Source organism: Mauremys mutica, chromosome 4 (genome assembly GCF_020497125.1).
Source record: "Mauremys mutica isolate MM-2020 ecotype Southern chromosome 4, ASM2049712v1, whole genome shotgun sequence".
Lineage (NCBI taxonomy): Eukaryota > Metazoa > Chordata > Testudines > Geoemydidae > Mauremys > Mauremys mutica.
In genome coordinates this window covers 85,355,264-85,374,766 of record NC_059075.1, presented here as the reverse complement: position 1 = coordinate 85,374,766, position 19,503 = coordinate 85,355,264, and the positions used below count along the sequence as shown (strand labels likewise).

Below are 19,503 nucleotides of genomic sequence, written 5' to 3'. Positions count from 1 at the left end.
CAGAATATGGATAGGCTAGACCAGTGGCTCTCAACCTTTCCTGACTACTGTGCCCCTTTCAGGAGTCTGATGTGTCTTGCGTACCTCTAAGTTACACCTCACTTAGGAACTACTTGCTTACAAAATCAGACATAAAAAATACATGTGTCACAGCACACTATTGCTGAAAAATTGCTTACTTTCACCACATAATATAGAGAAGTATAAACAAGTCATTGCCTGTATGAAGTTTTTCCCACACTACCTTGGCAACATGACTCAGGAGAAGATACCTCTATGGTTGAGCCATGTTCCCAGGATATGGAGGGGAAACATTCCATGGAGAATGCCCTGGACCATAGGGCATTCTTCGGCTTTTATGTTGAAACTACCAATAAGTGAATATACCAAAGCCTGAAAATTTACCAGGCAGCTACTAGCCAAAGGCCTTTAGGAAAACTGACATTGCTAGTAGGCTTTCTTCAAAGGGCAAATCCCTCATGAAACGTTCTCTGCCAGAAAGGGGAAGAATGACGTGATGCCTATTGCAGTGATGCCTATTGCAGTGCTGTCTATCTTTTATATCAGTTTCTGACTCATAGATGTTTGATGGCATTTTTTAAAAATACCTTCTGGCTGCTGGAAAGGAGGAGGAGTTCTCTCCCCCTTCTCCCTATCTTTAAGGAGTTTCCTCCCTACACACACTACATTTGGGACTTTACCACTCCCCAACTTCCATTTGTGATTGCTCCTTTCCCATGAATAGGACCAGCACCTGTCTCTGCTTATTGCTTTCCCAAACAGCAGTGGGTGACTGACACTCTTGTTTAACAGTTCACCAGTTTCACAGTGAGAGGGCATGGACCAGCATTCACATCACACTTCCTGCCAGCACCCGCCCCAAGCTGGAAAAGCCAATGATCCAACCAGTGGACTGAATCTGATGAGTCCTGGTCATGTGCCACTTGAAGCACACTGCACATATGCTAAGAAGTGAAACTGGTCCTGTGGCAATTTCACTCAGGTGTTGACTGGAAAAGTTGTGAACTGCAGTAGCACTGGATATCACAGTCTGCAGTCTCTGGAGAACAGCACTGCATCAGCCGGAAGGTTATCCTCACATTGGAATTAGAATTTAAAATACCACTTTACCTTTTGCAGAATAGATGGCTAGGATTCTCCCCACAGGGAAGTTTCCTACTTGCCACTGGTGAGATGTTAAACCTTTATTGGAGGATTTATCATTAATAAATACACATAACCAGATATTTTTTGTCTAAATATAAGTAGTAAGCACATTGCAGGGCCCTTTTCCCTTTTAATGTTTTACAGAGAAGTGCGGCAAAAGGTAATAAAAATCAAACTAGGTTTCTCTTTTCTTTTCCAACATCTGGTTAACTGTAAAATTGATTTCTTCTTCAATACTTGAAATTTTAACTTTATGAGAATGAGCATGATGGAATCAGTGAGATGCAGGGGATGTATTGGAAGACAAATATACAAAGATTATATCATTTTTTCTTTTTAATACACTGAAAAGAGGAAATAGTAGAATTATAGAATCTCAGGGTTGGAAGTGACCTCAGGAGGTCATCTAGTCCAACTCCCTGCTCAAAGCAGGACCAATCCCCAGACAGACTTTTGCCCCAGATCCCTAAATGGCCCCCTCAAAGATTGAACTCACAACCCTGGGTTTAGTAGGCCAATGCTCAAACCATTGAGAGCTATCCCTCCCCCCAAATAATTTGTCACCCCAGATGGGACTTGACCCCACAATCCCTGGCTTAGAAAGCCAATGCCTTATCCGTTAGGTGACTGAAGTGCAATAGTAAACTGAAAGGTACTTTTGTGTAACAAAAGCAGGTTTATTCCAAAGGAAGTCCTCCTTAGTTTAACCAACCAACCAAACAGAAAGGCATCTTTGCTAAAGAAGCCACTCTCTTTCATACAAAATATTCAGTAAGAAAGCATCATCGTTGACAATTGGAAAAAGTTCTACATAAATAAGCAAGCACGTTGTAATATTCTTAACATATTTCTGGCTAGCTCTTTTAAATAGCCTTAATTAACAATATTTGTAAAATCTAATTATTAACTACTCTAACACTCCACTGATCATCCCCACTCTACAGATGAGGAAACTGAAACAAAGCTATTGACTTTTTCCAAGAGAGGGCTCTGATTAACTCAACAGGAAAAAGGCAACATGATGAGAGCTCAAAGGGGAGCAGCCCAACATGTACTGTTTGCAACAAATCAGTTGCTTTCCACACACCTGACAGCTGTCACACAAAACGAGCATCTGGCTTGTGAGTGGTTTCCTGGAGCAAGTGACAAGGGGCTGCAGTTTCTCAATGCTCCCCTATTGCTGGTCTGTGCCAGAGAGTCTTGCAAACTGCATTTTGTTAATTTTTGCCTCCTGGATCACAAGGGACACTCCAATGAGAATGCAGACTATGTAATAACTAACTCACGAAGCAAGCAAAATGTCCTGAATGTTACTGCTGCTCCATGAATTGACTAATAAGGTTTGCAGGAAGGGTTCCAAAACAATTAGGAATTTTGCTTCCACGGCCAGCAGAGGAAGGGAATATTATGATGGTACTCTCAAAATCGTGTGTGTTGGTCAGATCTTGCAGCTCTTCGCAATAGTGTGGTACAGTATATAAGGACATGCTAGCAAGCAGGTGGCACTAGGATTGTAGTGTATGAGAGAGGAAATGTCAACCTGCAATAGGTATGTAATACAGTAACTCCTTGCTTAACATTGTAGTTATGTTCCTGAAAAATGCAACTTCAAGCAAAACGATGTTAAACGAATCCAATTTCCCCACAAGAATTAGTGTAAATGGGGGGGAGGGGGGATTAGGTTCCAGGGAAATTTTTTTTCACCAGACAACACACACACAAAATAAGTTTTAAACAAACAATTTAATACTGGTTCACAGCAATGATGACTGTGAAGCTTGGTTGAGGTGGTAAAGTCAGAGGGTGGGATATTTCCCAGGGAATGCCTTACTGCTAAATGATGAACTAGCAATTGGCTGAGCCCTCAAGGGTTAACACATTGTTGTTAATGTAGCCTCACACTCTACAAGGCAGCACAAATGGAGGGAGGACAGACAGCATGGCAGACAGAGAGAGACACACAAAAGACGGTTACTCACCGTAGTAACTGTTGTTCTTCGAGATGTGTTGCTCCTATCCATTCCAGTTAGGTGTGCGCGCCGCGCGTGCACGGCATCTCGGAACTTTTTTACCCTAGCAACTCCGGCGGGCCGGCTGGGCGCCCCCTGGAGTGGCGCCGCTATGGCGCTGAATATATACCCCAGCCGGCCCGTCCGCTCCTCAGTTCCTTCTTGCCGGCTACTCCGACAGTGGGGAAGGAGGGCGGGTCTGGAATGGATAGGAGCAACACATCTCGAAGAACAACAGTTACTACGGTGAGTAACCGTCTTTTCTTCTTCAAGTGATTGCTCCTATGCATTCCAGTTAGGTGATTCCCAAGCCTTACCTAGGCGGTGGGGTCGGAGTGAGACGTGGCGGAGTGTAATACCGCGGAGCCGAAGGCTGCGTCGTCTCGAGACTGTTGCACCAACGCGTAGTGGGAGGCGAAGGTGTGGACCGAAGACCAGGTGGCCGCTCGACAGATGTCCTGGATCGGAACGTGGGCCAGGAAGGCAGCCGACGAGGCGTGCGCCCTCGTCGAGTGGGCGGTGAGTCGGCACGGGGGGACGCGAGCAAGCTCGTAGCAGGTCCGAATGCATGCTGTAACCCATGAGGAAATCCGCTGGGAGGATATCGGCTCGCCTTTCATGCGGTCAGCAACCGCGACGAACAGCTGGGGCGAACGCCGGAAGGCTTTAGTCCGCTCGATGTAGAAAGCGAGCGCCCTGCGAACGTCGAGGGTATGCAGCTGCTGCTCCCGAGGCGAGGCGTGCGGCTTCGGGAAGAACACCGGAAGGAAGATCTCCTGGTTGAGATGGAAAGCTGACACTACCTTCGGGAGGAAGGCCGGATGAGGGCGAAGCTGCACCTTGTCCCCATGGAAGACGGTGTATGGCGGGCTAGCCATCAGAGCGCGGAGCTCAGAAACTCGTCTTGCTGATGTAATGGCGACAAGGAAGGCCGTCTTCCAGGAGAGGTAGAGCAAGGAGCACGTGGCCAAGGGCTCGAAGGGGGGACCCATCAGCTTGGCCAGCACAAGGTTCAAATCCCATGTCGGGGTAGGACGCCGCACCGGCGGATACAAGCGGTCCAGGCCTTTGAGAAAGCGGGAAACCATCTGGTTCGAGAAGATGGACCGACCTCCTACGGATGGACGAAAAGCGGACACTGCCGCCAGGTGAACTCTCAAGGAGGAGACCGCAAGACCTTGCTCTTTAAGGTACCAGAGGTAGTCCAGGATGGTAGGGACCGGGACTACAAACGGATTGAGACCTCGTTGATCACACCAGAGTGTGAATCTCTTCCATTTCGCTAGGTAAGTGGAGCGAGTTGAAGGCTTCCGGCTCTCAAGTAGGACCTGCTGGACTGCTGCAGAACAGCCCCTCTCCGCGTGGGTCAACCACTCAGGTACCAAGCTGTGAGATGGAGGGACTGCAGGTTCGGATGGAGTCTGCCGAAGTCCTGAGTGATGAGGTCCGGCCACAACGGAAGGGGGATGGGTTCCCGAACGGAGAGCTCGAGCAGCAGGGTGAACCAGTGCTGCCTCGGCCAGGCCGGCGCTACGAGTATGACGGTGGCTCTGTCCCTCCGAAGCTTCAGGAGCACTCGGTGCACGAGCGGGAACGGAGGGAAGGCGTAGAGGAGGCGACCCGTCCAGGGGTAAAGGAAGGCGTCTGACAGGGAGCCTGGCGAGCGACCCTGGTATGAGCAAAACAGGTGGCACTTCCTGTTGTCCCTGGAGGCGAATAGGTCTACTTGGGGAAACCCCCACCTCCGGAAGATTGTGTAGACGACGTCTGGACGGAGGGACCACTCGTGGGAGAGGAACGACCTGCTGAGATGGTCGGCTAGCGTGTTCTGCACTCCCGGAAGAAAGGACGCTTCCAGGTGAATGGAGTGGGTCACGCAGAAGTCCCACAGGAGCATCGCCTCCTTGCAGAGGAGGGAGGATCGGGCTCCGCCCTGCTTGTTCACGTAGAACATTGCTGTTGTATTGTCCGTGAACACTGTTACACAGCGGCCTTGCAGGCGGGTGCAGAAGGTGCGGCAGGCCAGACGGATCGCACGCAGCTCGTGGACATTGATGTGCAGGGCGAGCTCCTGCAGCGACCACAGACCTTGGGTGTGAAGATTGCCCAGGTGAGCTCCCCAACCGAGCGCTGAGGCATCCGTAGTCAGAGTAGCGGATGGGCGAGGAGGGTGGAACGGGACTCCCGCACACACGACCTCTGGGTCGAGCCACCAGCGGAGGGACTCGAGGGTCGTCCTGGTGACCGTGACCACCATGTCGATGGGGTCTCGATGAGGCCGGTACACCGACGCGAGCCAAGACTGGAACGGGCGGAGGTGGAGCCGTGTGTACGCTGTGACATATGTGCACGAAGCCATGTGGCCCAGGAGGCGGAGGCAGGAACGCACCGTCGTGGTTGGGAAGGTGACGAGGTCTCGGATGATGGAGACCATCGTCTGGTGTCGAGCGCGAGGGAGACAGGCCCTGGCCACCGTGGAGTCGAGGACTGCTCCGATGAACTCCACTCGCTGTGCTGGGATCAACGTGGACTTCTCGGCATTGATGAGAAGACCGAGTCGCTGAAAGAGAGTCAGGATTTCTGCTATCTGGTCCATCACGAGTTGTCGGGACTGACCTCGAACCAGCCAGTCGTCGAGATACGGGTAGACGTGTATCTGACGACGCCGGAGGGCTGCGGCCACTACCGCCATGCATTTGGTAAATACCCTCGGGGCGGTGGAGAGTCCGAATGGCAACACGGCGAACTGGTAGTGGGTGTTGTTCACCACAAACCGGAGGTAACGACGATGGGGAGGATAGATTGCGACATGGAAATAGGCGTCCTTCATGTCGAGGGCGGCAAACCAATCTCCCGGATCCAGAGAGGGAATGATGGTCCCCAAGGTGACCATGCGAAACTTGGGCTTGAGCAGGTACTTGTTCAGCTCGCGAAGATCCAGTATAGGACGTAGCCCCCCTTTCACTTTGGGGATGAGAAAATAACGGGAATAGAATCCCCTGCCCCGCCTGTCTTGAGGCACTGCTTCTATGGCACCCACGCTCAACAGAGTCTGAACCTCTTGCAAGAGGACTTGCTCGTGAGAGGGGTCCCTGAAGAGGGACAGGGAGGGTGGGTGGGAAGGTGGGGGCGAAACAAATTGCAGGCGGTATCCCGACTGGACCGTTTGAAGAACCCAGTTGTCTGATGTTACTTGGGACCACGCCGAAAAGAAATGGGAAAGGCGGTCGTAAAATAACGGGGAAGGATCCGGTAGGGAGAGTGATGGGCCGTCCTCGAGCGTCCCATCAAAAGGCCTGCTTGGCCCCCTGAGGGGCCTTGGACGAGGCCTGGCCCTGGTTACGGCGGTTGCCTGAAGGACGACGGCGATTTTGGGCCGGTCGCTGGCTATTGTATGGCCGATATCGCTGCTGATAGAAGGGCCGGGAGGGCTGCTGCCGGAAAGACCTGCGCTGCGTCGCCGGCATGTGCATCCCTAGAGTACGGATTGCAATACGGCCGTCCTTCATGGTCTGGATCCGAGAATCCGTCTTCTCGGAAAAAAGACCCTGCCCGTCAAACGGCAGGTCCTGTAGAGTGTATTGGACCTCCGGCGGCAGGGTGGAGGATTGCAGCCAGGCGATGCGGCGCATCGTCACGCCAGAGGCCAAGGTCCGAGCTCCGGAGTCCGCAGTGTCGAGGGCGGCCGTGATGGAGGACCTAGATGCTCTCCTTCCCTCGTCCAACATCGCCGCAAACTCTTGTCGGGAGGCTGATGGCAGGAGCTCCGTAAATTTCGCCAGGGACGCCATAATGTCGAAGACGTACCTGGCGAGGAGGACCATCTGATTGGCGATCCGCATCTGCAGACCGCCAGCGGAATAGACCTTACGGCCCAGTAGGTCCATACGCTGCGCATCCTTAGATTTGGGCGCAGGGGCAGGCTGGCCGTGCCTCTCCCTATCATTGACCGATTGGACGACCAATGAATCCGGGGTCGGGTGAGCATAAAGATACTCATAGCCCGTGGGAGGGACAGAGTATTTGCGTTCAACCCCATGGGCCGTAGGAGGAACGGACGCAGGCGTCTGCCATAGTGTGGTGGCATTCTTTTGAATTGTGCGCACGAATGGCAGTGCGACGCGCACTGGAACTTCTGCCCCAACTACATTCGTGATGGGGTCCTCGTCCTCCTGGACCTCCGCTATCGGTAGAGCCATAGCCGCCGCCACACGGCGAAGTAGGTCCTGGTGCGCCTTCAAGTCTATGGGCAGAGGCTCCTTGGTCGCCGCCCCGGCCACCGCCTCGTCGGGTGAGGACGAGGAGGATAAGCCCTGGATGACCGCTTCCGATGAAGGATCCGGTGCCTGCTCGTCAGGAGGGTCGGGCTGTGCGTGCCCCTGGGGTTCAGGTGGTTTGGAACCCGCACCTGGTGGCGAAGGGGCCGGTCGGCTGACTGTCGCCTCTGGTACCCTGCGCTCGGACGCCGGGGCTCTCGGGGGGAAAGGCACCCCCTGAGCCTCATACTGGGCCCAGGGAACCCAGAAGCCCCACGGCTGTGCCCCTTGAGGGTGGCCCTGTGGGGTGGGTGGCAGGTGTCCGTAGCCCTCCGTCCCGGAAGCGACCGACGCGGGGCGGGATGGCCATGGCGGTGCCGAAGCACTGGCGGAGTGCGCCGCCGAATAAGGCAGTCCGTGCCCGGATGTCAGTGAAGAGCGATGTTGTTCCGCTCGGTACCGGGATGGCGACCGGGAGCGACGTCCGTCGCGGTGCCGGGAGCCCGACCGGTGCCGGGAGCCCGACCTAGACTGAGACCTGCGGTGCCGGGAGCGCCCGCGCGAGTCGCGGTGCCGGGAACGGTGCCGGGACTGAGACCTCCGCCGGTGCCGACGTGATGGCGACCTGGATCTCGTGCGACGCCGGGAGTACGACCGGTACCGCGATGACGAGCGGTACCGGGACTGCGACCGACGTTTCGATGGCGATCGGTACCGCGATGGCGAACGGTGCCGAGATCGCGAACGACAGGACGGAGATCTGCCACGGGACCGGGAACGTGACCGGGACCGGGTGTGCCGTTCATGTCGCCTGTCCAGAGAGGGCGGCCGGGTCATTCTGGCCGGCTTTCCCGCCGACACGACAGCCCGCACCGGCGGTGCCGGGGGCCAGAGGCTCGGTGCCTCTATGAGCTGAATCAGCTCACGCGCCTCAGAGAATGTCTCCGGCGTCGAAGGCAGCCGGGGCTCAACCACGGACGGTACCGGGGAGCGTGGCGGCGCTGGACTCGACGGGCCTTGCGGCGCCGGAGTCAGAGGCCCGGTGCACGACTTGTGCACGGCCACCGCGGGGGCCGCAGGTGGCGCAATCGTTTTCGCCAAGTCCTCGGCGCGGGCCTTAGCAAGCGCCTTCGCCAGCTTATGTCTTTTTGAAGGCGAGAGCGAGCGGTGCCGGGTCTTCGTAGCCGCCTTCTGAGGCTGTGGGGCCGCGGTGCCTGAGCGGCTTGGTGCCGCCGGTGCGCTCTGCACCGAGGAAGCTCGCAGTGCCGACGCGGACGGTGCCGGGGGCTGGAGCGACGCTTCCATCAGGAGCTGCTTTAAGCAGATATCCCGCTCCTTTCGAGTTCGCGGTTTGAAGGTGGAACAGAGCGAACACTTATCTGTTCTATGTCCTTCGCCCAGGCAACGGAGGCAGGCGTCGTGCGGGTCTCCGACAGGCATAGGCCTCTGGCACGCTGCGCAGGGCTTGAAGCCCGGTGCCTTGGGCATGAGCCCGCACCGGGGGAGGCAAAGGGGGAAAACCCCCCCTTTTACCTTATCTAACACTAACTACCTAACTAATAAACTGTAAAACCTAATCACTAAGCTAACTATATACAAACAAGAAGCGAGAGCTAGGGTTGTGGAGGACAAAGAGCACTCCATAGTTCCAACTGGCTGTCACGGGCGGTAAGAAGGAACTGAGGAGCGGACGGGCCGGCTGGGGTATATATTCAGCGCCATAGCGGCGCCACTCCAGGGGGCGCCCAGCCGGCCCGCCGGAGTTGCTAGGGTAAAAAAGTTCCGAGATGCCGTGCACGCGCGGCGCGCACACCTAACTGGAATGCATAGGAGCAATCACTCGAAGAAGAACTTGTGTGTAAGAGAGAGATACGCATTGCTCCTTTAAGTCCCTGACCCCACTGTAAGTACATTGCCTTTGTAGGGGGAGGGATAGCTCAGTGGTTTGAGCACTGACCTGCTAAACCCAGGGTTGTGAGTTCAGTCCTTGAGGGGGTCACTGGGGTAAAAATCAGTACTTGGTCCTGCTAGTGAAGGCAGGGGGCTGCACTCAATGACCTTTTGAGGTCCCTTCCAGTTCTAGGAGATAATAAATACTTAATAATTGGAGGTATACCTAAGTAGATCAGCAAGCTGAGACAGCAGCTGCTGCTAGGAAGCTCCCTCTGTCCTGAGCTCCGTTATGTGTCCTCTATGGAAGATGGGGTGAGCAGGGGGACACCCTGAAATTAGCCCCCACTCTGCACAGCAAGCAGGAGGCTCTGAGGAACAGCTCCAAGACAGAGGGCACGAGCAGCACATAGCAGTGGGGGGGAGGGACAGCTGAACTGCTGGCAATTGATAGCCTGCTGGGTGGCTGCCACACAGGGAACTTAGGGGAACGGTGAGCTGATAGGAGGGCTGTCGGTCCACCCTGGTTCCAAGCTCCCACCAGCTAGTTGCAACGGGCTGTTCTTCCTGCAAGCAGTGGACAAAGCAGGTGGCTGCCGAACAACGTTATAAGGGAGCATTGCGCAACTTTAAACAAGCACGTTCTCTAACTGATCAGCAACAAGACAACATTAACCAGGACAACTTTAAGTGAGGAGTTACTGTACTACCATGATCAGGTCCATAGTTCTGAGCCATTGTGTCAACAGGAGATGATTTGCTTTGTATGTTAAGCCTGAAATAATATAGGTTTGCCATCCAATTGCTTTAAAATTACTTCCACTGTGTGCCAAACTCCTAAATCAGCTGCAAAACTTCTGATTGATTAGACTAGAGTAAGCTCTAAACAGCAATTGGAGGGTAAACACTAAGTGCCCAAATGTAATCTTTAGTTTATCAACCAAACATGAATTAACAAGCCCTGTAAATAGAGTTAAACAAGACACTGTGCCACAGCCAGGACACATGGACAAAGGACCATAACACATGTGCCACTGTTTGTAGAACTATTTGCCCTTTTATAATATTGTTCAGACCATAAATAGCAGGAACAGGTACAGCTATGCTTAAATTGTTTTTAATCTTATCCTGCAAATGGGATTTTAACAATTTTATGCAACAACGCAAGACTTAAATTCTTACATTTGATAACAACATGACTTCACATACCCTTATAAAGGGACCTAAATGGATGTTTGACTTCCAAATTATCTGTAATAATTACAAATCCAATGGTGGCTATGGATTTATACCATGCTCATCACCATGGTATCTGAGTGCTTTACAAAACTAAGAGCTTTCGCCAGAAATGTAAACATTGATTCTGATACTTAGGAACTTGTGTCGTTTGGATGATCTATCAGTTAAAGTCTCTCCTTTCACCCCATTTATCCCATGATTTATAGGAAAGTAGGTCTGTAAATATTTAAAATAAGTGGCTTTAATCTTATTAGTCAGTTTCACTCCCCATCCTCCTTGTTGTTTCTAAAAATTAAACCCTCCCCAGTCCACCTTTGTCTGACCCACTCCTAACCTTTTCCCATCCAATCCTGACATGTCTGTCATTTAGTTTTCTCTGACTGAAGCTATAATTGAATACTTATTCCATCTCACAGGTGAAATTAACAAAATGCTGATTGGACAGAAGCACTCAGCAGCCAGCTCACAAATTCATAGCTTTGACATCTGTGTCCTTCTCGACTCACTGCCCAGAAATCATTTGTCACTGGTAACAGCTCACGTGGTGAACAGAGTAAGATGGGAAATCCTTTATCCCTTAGTAATGCCTCACAAATTTCAGGACATTAAAGGGTAAGACTATAAACCTCAGGGTATATAGGAATAATTCCAAGTGAACAATAATGTCATCTGGTCTTGAACAAGCAAACATGACACTCTCCTCCCCACCCCCCATGAAGATTGTGTACCTAGCCCACTCACAATCACTTTGTATTTCATCCAAATATATGGGAAAACACATGCCTAATCCAGAAAAAAAAAGTTATGCATAATGAACAGATAGGCATTGTGTAACAAGAACTTTTCATTCCCAAATAAAGGTATTATGTTCTATATACATTGAGACACCTTGGCATCCCAATATTCACCACTGTCATGTAATTAGGATATTTTTACAAAGTATGCCTTGTGAGGTGGTATTCTAAAAGTCTTGATCTGCTAGACATTAATATCTCGTTGGATTGTAGGTGCTATTGTCGTATGTGAAGTTACGAAGTTTGGCTATGTATGTGTTACTGAAACATGTTGCAAAGTTGAAAACCCCCACAAGCAGCCTTTCAGGTACAACAGTAAAAAGGCCAAACAATATTGGCTTATTGAGGAAATGCACACAAGCACAAGGACAACCCCAGGAACTGTGTATAATAAAGAAACCTCTCAAAGATAGCACTACACAATGGGAACTCTTTGACCCAGGTCACAGCAGAAGAGCTTTCCAGCAAGTGGGAGGAAGATATTAAAGGGAGAAAATGACATCATGATGGGACCTCACTCTCCCTACAACACCACACTTGGAAACACCTGAGGAATAAAGATTGAATGGGGGAAGTGATGGTCCCAGGCTAAAGCAATTTCTAACCTGTGTATGAAAACCCGGGAAACCTACGCTGAAAAGCCAAGGCAGCTTGTGCCTTAAGAATCTGCCAGCCTGTTTATCACTCAGGGTGAGAATTTGCTAATCCATATCCTACCTATCTAGTGTGTTAAGCTCAGTTTGCGGTTTTGTTAGGTAATCTGCTTTGATCTGTTTGCTATCTTTTGTAGTTAATAAACTTGTTTTGTTTTGTCTAAAACTAGTGTGTGGAAAGCATAACTTGGGGCAGAATGCTGTGTATATTCCTCTCCACATTGAGGGAGGGAGCAAATTTCACGAGCTTGCGCTGTACAGTTCTCTGGGCAGCGCAAGACAGTATAATTTTGGGTTTACGCTCCAGAGAGATGTGCGTGCCTTAGGAATTTAGCTGAGCCTTCCCATGCAGAGCTGATCTCAGCACATGTGTGTAGCTGCAGATGAGTGTGTCCCTACCTGTATGTGTGCTGGTGAGGACTTGAGGGCCTGTTACAGCAGTACAGTGTAAATGGAACCCAGGCTGGTGGGTCAGGCAGGCTCAGTGGTACCCCAGTTCCAGGTGGCACCCCAAGGGGAATCAGTCACACACATCACCCCAGATATTTTGGGGAGCTAGTAAAGTAAGTTGGGGCAGCTAGTATCTAATTGATAAAGCATAAAACTGGAGATCTAGAATCTATTCCAGGTTACTGCAAAAACTATAGACAAGTCACAACCTCTTTCGAAGTCAAGGAATTTGACAAAAGAGAGACCCTAATACTTATCCACCTTGTAAAGTGGTTAGAGATCCAAGAATAAAAAGTGTTCCAAAGTTCAGGACCTTAATATTGTACCTCTAGCTGAAGGCTGGCCAGAAAGATTAATCCTACAACTGATTTATACTTTTAGCTGTCTGGGTTGGGAAGTGTCTTTAGTTTTACTGCTACTCACATGTACTGAAGAACTGACCTTTTTGTGCTATAGAGAGTAGGGATCTTTTGCTGCCTGAACCCCACCTGCTGGCTGATTTATGGGGTGACACTGGTCTGTCTCAGAAGCATTCTATTCACCTTCCATACCAGCTGGCAGAAGAGCAATGATTATCAATGCCTAAAGGAAAAAGTATTCTATTTAAAATCTAGCTAAACGAGCTGGACAGACAGTGGTTGAATAATATGGAATCACTTTGAGGAAAGAAGGATGAGAGAATTCCTAGGACTGCTGCTGAACCAGCACGTTCTGTCCCTTGAGGAAAATGAGGAAGGCTCAGATTTCTAACAATCCTTCCATCAGTGCGGATGGAGAGCAACATATCACCTCCCTTTTTCAACATGGATAGTATGCTAGGTTAAATGGGAGGTCAAAGATCTCTTGGTGTTCTAAGATGTGCTTGGAGCAATCAGGGGGGAAAAAGCATTGCTAAATGCCACTGTTACATTACAGAATGTCAAATATCTTTAATATATCTACATTACACATTTCAGGACAAGGACTACCTATTAATAGGTATCTGTGGGAAGCTTAACACAATTGGATCCCAATTCTGACTGGAGTTTCTGTGCACTATTGTAAATCAAAACGCATTAAACTGGAGCAACACTACATATTATTACATTTTTTCTTTAACCCAGGAATACTAATTTCTTGTTCGCGTGTGTAATCTTCAGCTTTATAACTGAATTCCACACATCTCCACAAGAGTGCCTTTTTTTGCTGCTGCGCCTCTAATCGCATGATAGCACATTGCAATCAAACAGTGCACTGCAGTGAGCACTGTTACAAAGTCATTAATCCAGTCATTAAGTCAGCGTAGTGAAACTGAATACAGGCATGGTTAGTACAACATGGAAAAACAGTGTGAACAGCTGCAATAGAAAAGGTCACAATGAAATCTAAGAGAGGTAAAAATCTTACATTAAGAAAATGTATACAAATGCATAGTCTAGACAACAGTATCATAGGAACAGTATGAAATATTTTACATACTTATTCATAGCACCCATTTTATTACTATCAAAACCACAAATTGCGCAAATTAGTCTATCCAACCCACCTCTGTCTTTTTTGTTCTAGAAAAAGAGCACACCTTCCCTGAGATAAACACGTATGTGTAAAAAAACCATGAAACATTGCCAAATGTATAATCCTTGCTTTTTTTTATAATGCTTCCTGTGCTTGCGAAAGTCTCTATATGTACCAAGTATATTAACTACTTACCTTAATACCCAATTTTCCCACCACCGTTTCTCTAATTTAGTGCTATATTGCTTTTACTCTGGCTTATACCCAAAAATTAATGCCAATACTTTCAAACTTAATACACAAAATTTGGTTTGCATCTCTTATTTGTTACCTTTGTGGCTCCTTTCTTTTCCCCTTCTAGGTCAGTTACCCTTATTTCCTGTCTAAGTGCCTTAGCATATGGAGTACAGTAACTACTCTCTTAGCGCTGTAGTTATGTTCCTGAAAAATGTGACTTTAAGCGAAACGATATTACACTAATCCAATTTCCCCATAAGAATTAATGTAAACGTGGGGGTTAGGTTCCAGGGAAATTTTTTTCACCAGATAAAAGACTATATATAGTGTACACACACACACACACACACTAAGTTTTAAACAATTTAATACTGTACACAGCGATGATGATTGTGAAGCTTGGTTGAGGTGGTGAAGTCAGAGGGTGGGATATTTCCCAGAGAATGCCTTACTGCTAAATAATGAACTGGAAGAGCTGAGTCCTCAAGGGTCCATGTTGGATCCAAAACTGTCATTACTTCTTCTGTCCCTTACCCAAATATCCAAACCTTCCTCTCTGTCCAGACAACTGAGACTCTTGACCATGCCCTGAGCATTGACCATCTTCATTAATAATGGATCACTGAGGCCAAAAACTTAGCAAAATTGATTAAAAAAAAAGATTGTGCATTTATACGAATAAAAAGAATATCCAGTGCTATAATAGTCAAGACTAACAAATTTGGAAGAGATAAAACCTCATACTTCAGGGTTTAAGCCAATCTTTAAATACAAGGGAGTAGGACGAGACCTAAAATGCAAGGTAGATTATCCCACACCTCTTTAATGCAATTTCTTACACCGTCCTCTGAAACACCTGATCCTTGTCACCATCAGCCATAGGATATTGAAGTAGGCTGATCACAAGTCTGATCCATATGTTAATTCCTATGTCCTTACTACAATTTGTGGGGAGTGGGGAAGTTGAAGACTACATTACCCATTTCCATTTCATTCAAAAATATAGCCTTCCATAATTTCCATGCCCACTCCAACCATGTCAGTTCTCCTTTACTTGAACCCCTACCTTCATTTCCCCTTGCTTTCCAATCAGATGTAGGCTTCTCTTCTTCCTCAATACAAGATCCTGGACTATTCTGAGATCAAGCCCCTTATCACATCTCTACACTTATGCTCCACCACCAACTATAACAGTCTTGATACACAATTAATCTCCTCTTCCGCCACCACGGTCATTTTCACACCATTCTCCCTGAATGCCCTCCCTATGCCAGCTTGTCTAGCCACCCCTTCTTTCAAACACCTCCCTAAATACTTCCATGTGCTGCATTGTCCACAAGTAAAGAAAAAGAATACCATTATCAACACTTTAATTTTGTTGAATCTGGACTGATGAGGCAATGGACCAATTATTATCATTATAGGCAGCTCAGTTTTATATTGGACAGCTGTCTGAGATCACTAACACTAAAAACCTTTCTGACTCTGTATAACATATTGGTTCTTGCCTCTCAAAAAAACTGTTACTACATTGTCAAACAAGTGATGGATCAACACTAGTATATAAATAACCACAACTACCAATCTACAATTGTAGTACTAACAACATAACAGATTCATAGTTTATTTAATCTAAGATAATATACGGTATCACTCAGACAGACCCAGGGTTCTTGAAATACTGAAAGCCCATCTGGTAACTGACCTGCACTTTTCCCTGGCTAGGCACAATTTTAATTAAGCCACTTATCTGTGCATGTAACTAGTTTGTGAATAAGTGACCACCTAATGGCCCCATTTTCTATTAGAAAAGCAAAAATGGGAATATTAAAAATCCCCAAAATTAATTGATAATAGGATTGAAAGCAGTCAGAAAAATTAACTAGCATCCTGGGAATGAAAATATATATACACACACATATATGTGTATATACATATACATACATATATACACACACACACACACACACACACACAATAAAATTGCAGTGGAAGGAGGGGTGCAAAAGGTGGTGACAGGACAGATTTACTAAAACTTCAATTAAGGAACTGAACTAGAAAGCCTTGACCCTGGTCTACACTGAATAACGTAGGTGAAGTCAACGTACTTAGATCGACTTACTGGAGAGTCTTCAATGTGATGAGTCGACTGCTGTCGCTCCATCGACTCTGCTTGTGCCTCTTGCGGCGCTGGAGTACAGGAGTCGACGGGAGAGTGCTCAGGGGCCGATTTATCGCGTCTAGACTAGACGCGATAAATCAATCCCCACTGGATTGATCGCTACCCGCCGATCCAGTGGGTAGTGAAGACATACAATTAGGAACTACACTAAGGGTTTCTTACAGCCAGGGGCTACTTCAGAATAGCCCAGTGTGTGCATCCAAATAGAGTAGATGCAAAAATAAGATTGAGAAGGATATAACGCCACCCAATATAACATGAATTTGGATATAACACGGTAAAGAAGTGCTCCAGGGGGGAGGGGCTGCGCACTCCGGTGGATCAAACCAGTTCAATATAACACGGTTTCACCTATAACGCGGTAAGATTTTTTGGCTCCCAAGGACAGCGTTATATTGAGGTAGAGGTATATGTTATTTTGAAGCATGGCTGTGGGTAGATTTAAAATGACTGCACCCCCAAATGGTTATGTTCCTCCAGAAATAGACCAGCTTTTGTTCTCCATGTACATAGGGCATATAATCTAAGCAAAGTTAATATACTTTTCAACCTTAAAACCGGTCTTGGGAAACACTGCATATAGCACACTGAAGGATTTACATAGGTGAAAATGAAGTGGCATGCATTTTCTGGTTGCAAATATATCCTGTTATTTACAAACTTCCAAGGTTTTGTTTTAATGCAAAGTGTTCTTGAAAACACCATTAACTTTAAGGCCTGAGTAATCCCATCTAATACTCTTCTATTACCTCTATGGTAAATGAATGCCTTGAAGCTTCCTCTAATGGAAACATTTTTCACTTCGTCTGAGAACTCTCTCAGCCATGCATAGCATATTGTAAGCCTTTAGGTTCATTTGGTTCCCCCCCCCCAGAGTTGGATTATTTATTAAAAAGAATTCTGAACCAACCTGAGCCTCCCTCTGCCAGGTACTTGTCCTTCGCATAAATGACAGAATCCAGCATAGACTCAAAGAGAAGGAAATAGCCCTGTACGTGGAAAGGGGAAAAAAAGATAGTTTAGAAAGAATTGTTTTCTATATCTACAAGTCAATGCAAATATTTGTTATTACACCAGTACATCATCTCCTCCTATTGATTCACTAGAGAACTTTCAGGCCCCAAAGGTTATATGGTAAAGTTATTAGCAACTAAAGATAAAGGCTTAGAAGAGAAGAGCTATCTAGGTTCTTATATGCTTCCCATGGCCAGAGTATGAGTGTCTAACAAAAAATTAATGTTTTTCCTCAATTTTGATTTTGCTATAGTATTCCTACAGCAATGTTCTAGTGACATAGAGGAGCATCATACATTTCTCTAATGGCTAAAAGACCTGCTAAATTAGAAGTTATATACATGAACTATTCCATGCACACTAATTTTAATATATATACCTGTAATGTACAACTACAAGTGCATCACTTACATTGGATACTCCTGTAATTACCACCAAATAATACCACATTTAAGTGTAATTATAACTAAAGTACCACTAGTCAACAGCATGCAACACTGAGTAAAAAACTGTATCAGACAAGCAAACTATTATTGCTGAGTCTACTAGAGAATTAAAACTGTCCTCTGGGATTCTCTCTGTTTTGGCTGTTCCACTTATATTCTTATAGGACATGTCTTAGCATATACTTATTTCTGCATCCATATATTAAAGATCTCTACAGTCAATAGCCTATTATAATTCCCCCAGAAGTTGGCACACAATAGAACAACATTAAAGCCAGGAAATGCAGAGTTAACAACACAGCTCCTTTTTAAATTCACTCTATTAGGGGGTGGATGTTGCTAATGCATGGGGCAGGCAAAAATCACCTGCTATAACTAAGAAAAAATGGCAAATTGAGGATGACAACAGTACTTAAAATCTCTCAGACTTAAAGGACATTTCCATCACCACACAGAGCAGCTCTGAAACCTTTCATACAGTTTGTATAAATATAGCCAATATCTGCCAAATACAGATTTTGAGTAGAATATAGGCAGTTTAGTTTCCATCAATTACTTTATTTCAGCAATTCCTATAGCATGTATGGTTGGCAGTTCATAGTTTTACAGAAAATGACACAAAATAAAATAAGTTAATCAAATAGTAACCAACTTTAATTCTGATGGGCTCTCATTCCAGAGCGTCCTGAACTAAAAGAGACCAAGGCGAACTGAGTGTTCAAAACCAGGCTCTATTACTATGTGCTGTGCAATCAATCTTACTTGATGTGACAGGTAGTTACTCAAGGTACATCTACACAAGAGAAAAAAAATCATGGCTGACCCAGGTCAGCTGAGTAGGGCTTGAGCCCTGCCTGAAAAATTGCTGTGTAGACATTCAGGCTCTGGGACCCTGTGCAGCCAAGGATCCCAGAACTCAGGCACCAGCCCAAGCCCGAAGGTCTACACAGCAATTGTTTTTAGGCCAGCAGGCCAAGCCAGAGTCAGCTGATCTGGGCCAGCCATGGCCATGCGATGGGTCTTCTATCCCTGTAGATGTACCCTCAAGGAACCACGTCTCAGGCCTTCCACGGCCTTTAAAGAGGTCAAAAATTAAAACCACACCCACAGACTAACACAAGCACATTTACACCAGCCTACAGCAGGAGTTGAATAGCTTCATTTTGCATTAGCCAGAGCTCCAGAAGTAACCAAAGGTAAAACATACTGGAGATCATCAGAGGGGGAACAAATTGTTGTGAGGACCTCCGTACAGAAGGCTAAAGCATTCTCATCATTCCTATAACAACAATGGCTTACTACTGTACTGTAACCTAGAAATTCAGAAGCAGTGACTGATGTAGTAGGACTTTGTGGCTATAGGTTATTCCAATACATACTGGAATATTTACCTATACCAAGAAGAGCTGGATTGTGAGATCCACAAATAGTAACTTAACTTCCTATAATTGCCTAACAACTGAGCTGATAATACTCATTTACTTTTAGCCATCAACTGGTGTTCAGCCATAACAAGATCAGCATTTCCTATGCTATAAAAAGACATCCAGGCAAGGTCGAAATGTTTTTAGTCTATAAATGCAAAGTACAGAATGATTTTTTTAAGAGCTCTTGAATGAATGAGCTTCCAATAATGACCCCAAAAAATATGGTGTTACTGATACTCATGTCA

General features: G+C 47.1%; 1 protein-coding gene across 2 annotated transcripts in view; it reads right to left on the bottom strand.

The window, feature by feature from the left end:
- PRMT3 (protein arginine methyltransferase 3) overlaps positions 1–19,503 on the bottom strand; it is a 105,476-nt gene that overhangs the window by 40,534 nt on the left and 45,439 nt on the right. For both annotated transcript variants that reach the window (XM_045016451.1, XM_045016450.1), the window contains exon 10: positions 17,282–17,360. In XM_045016451.1, the coding sequence (XP_044872386.1) occupies positions 17,282–17,360 (79 nt within the window). The remainder of the gene's footprint in view (positions 1–17,281; positions 17,361–19,503) is intronic.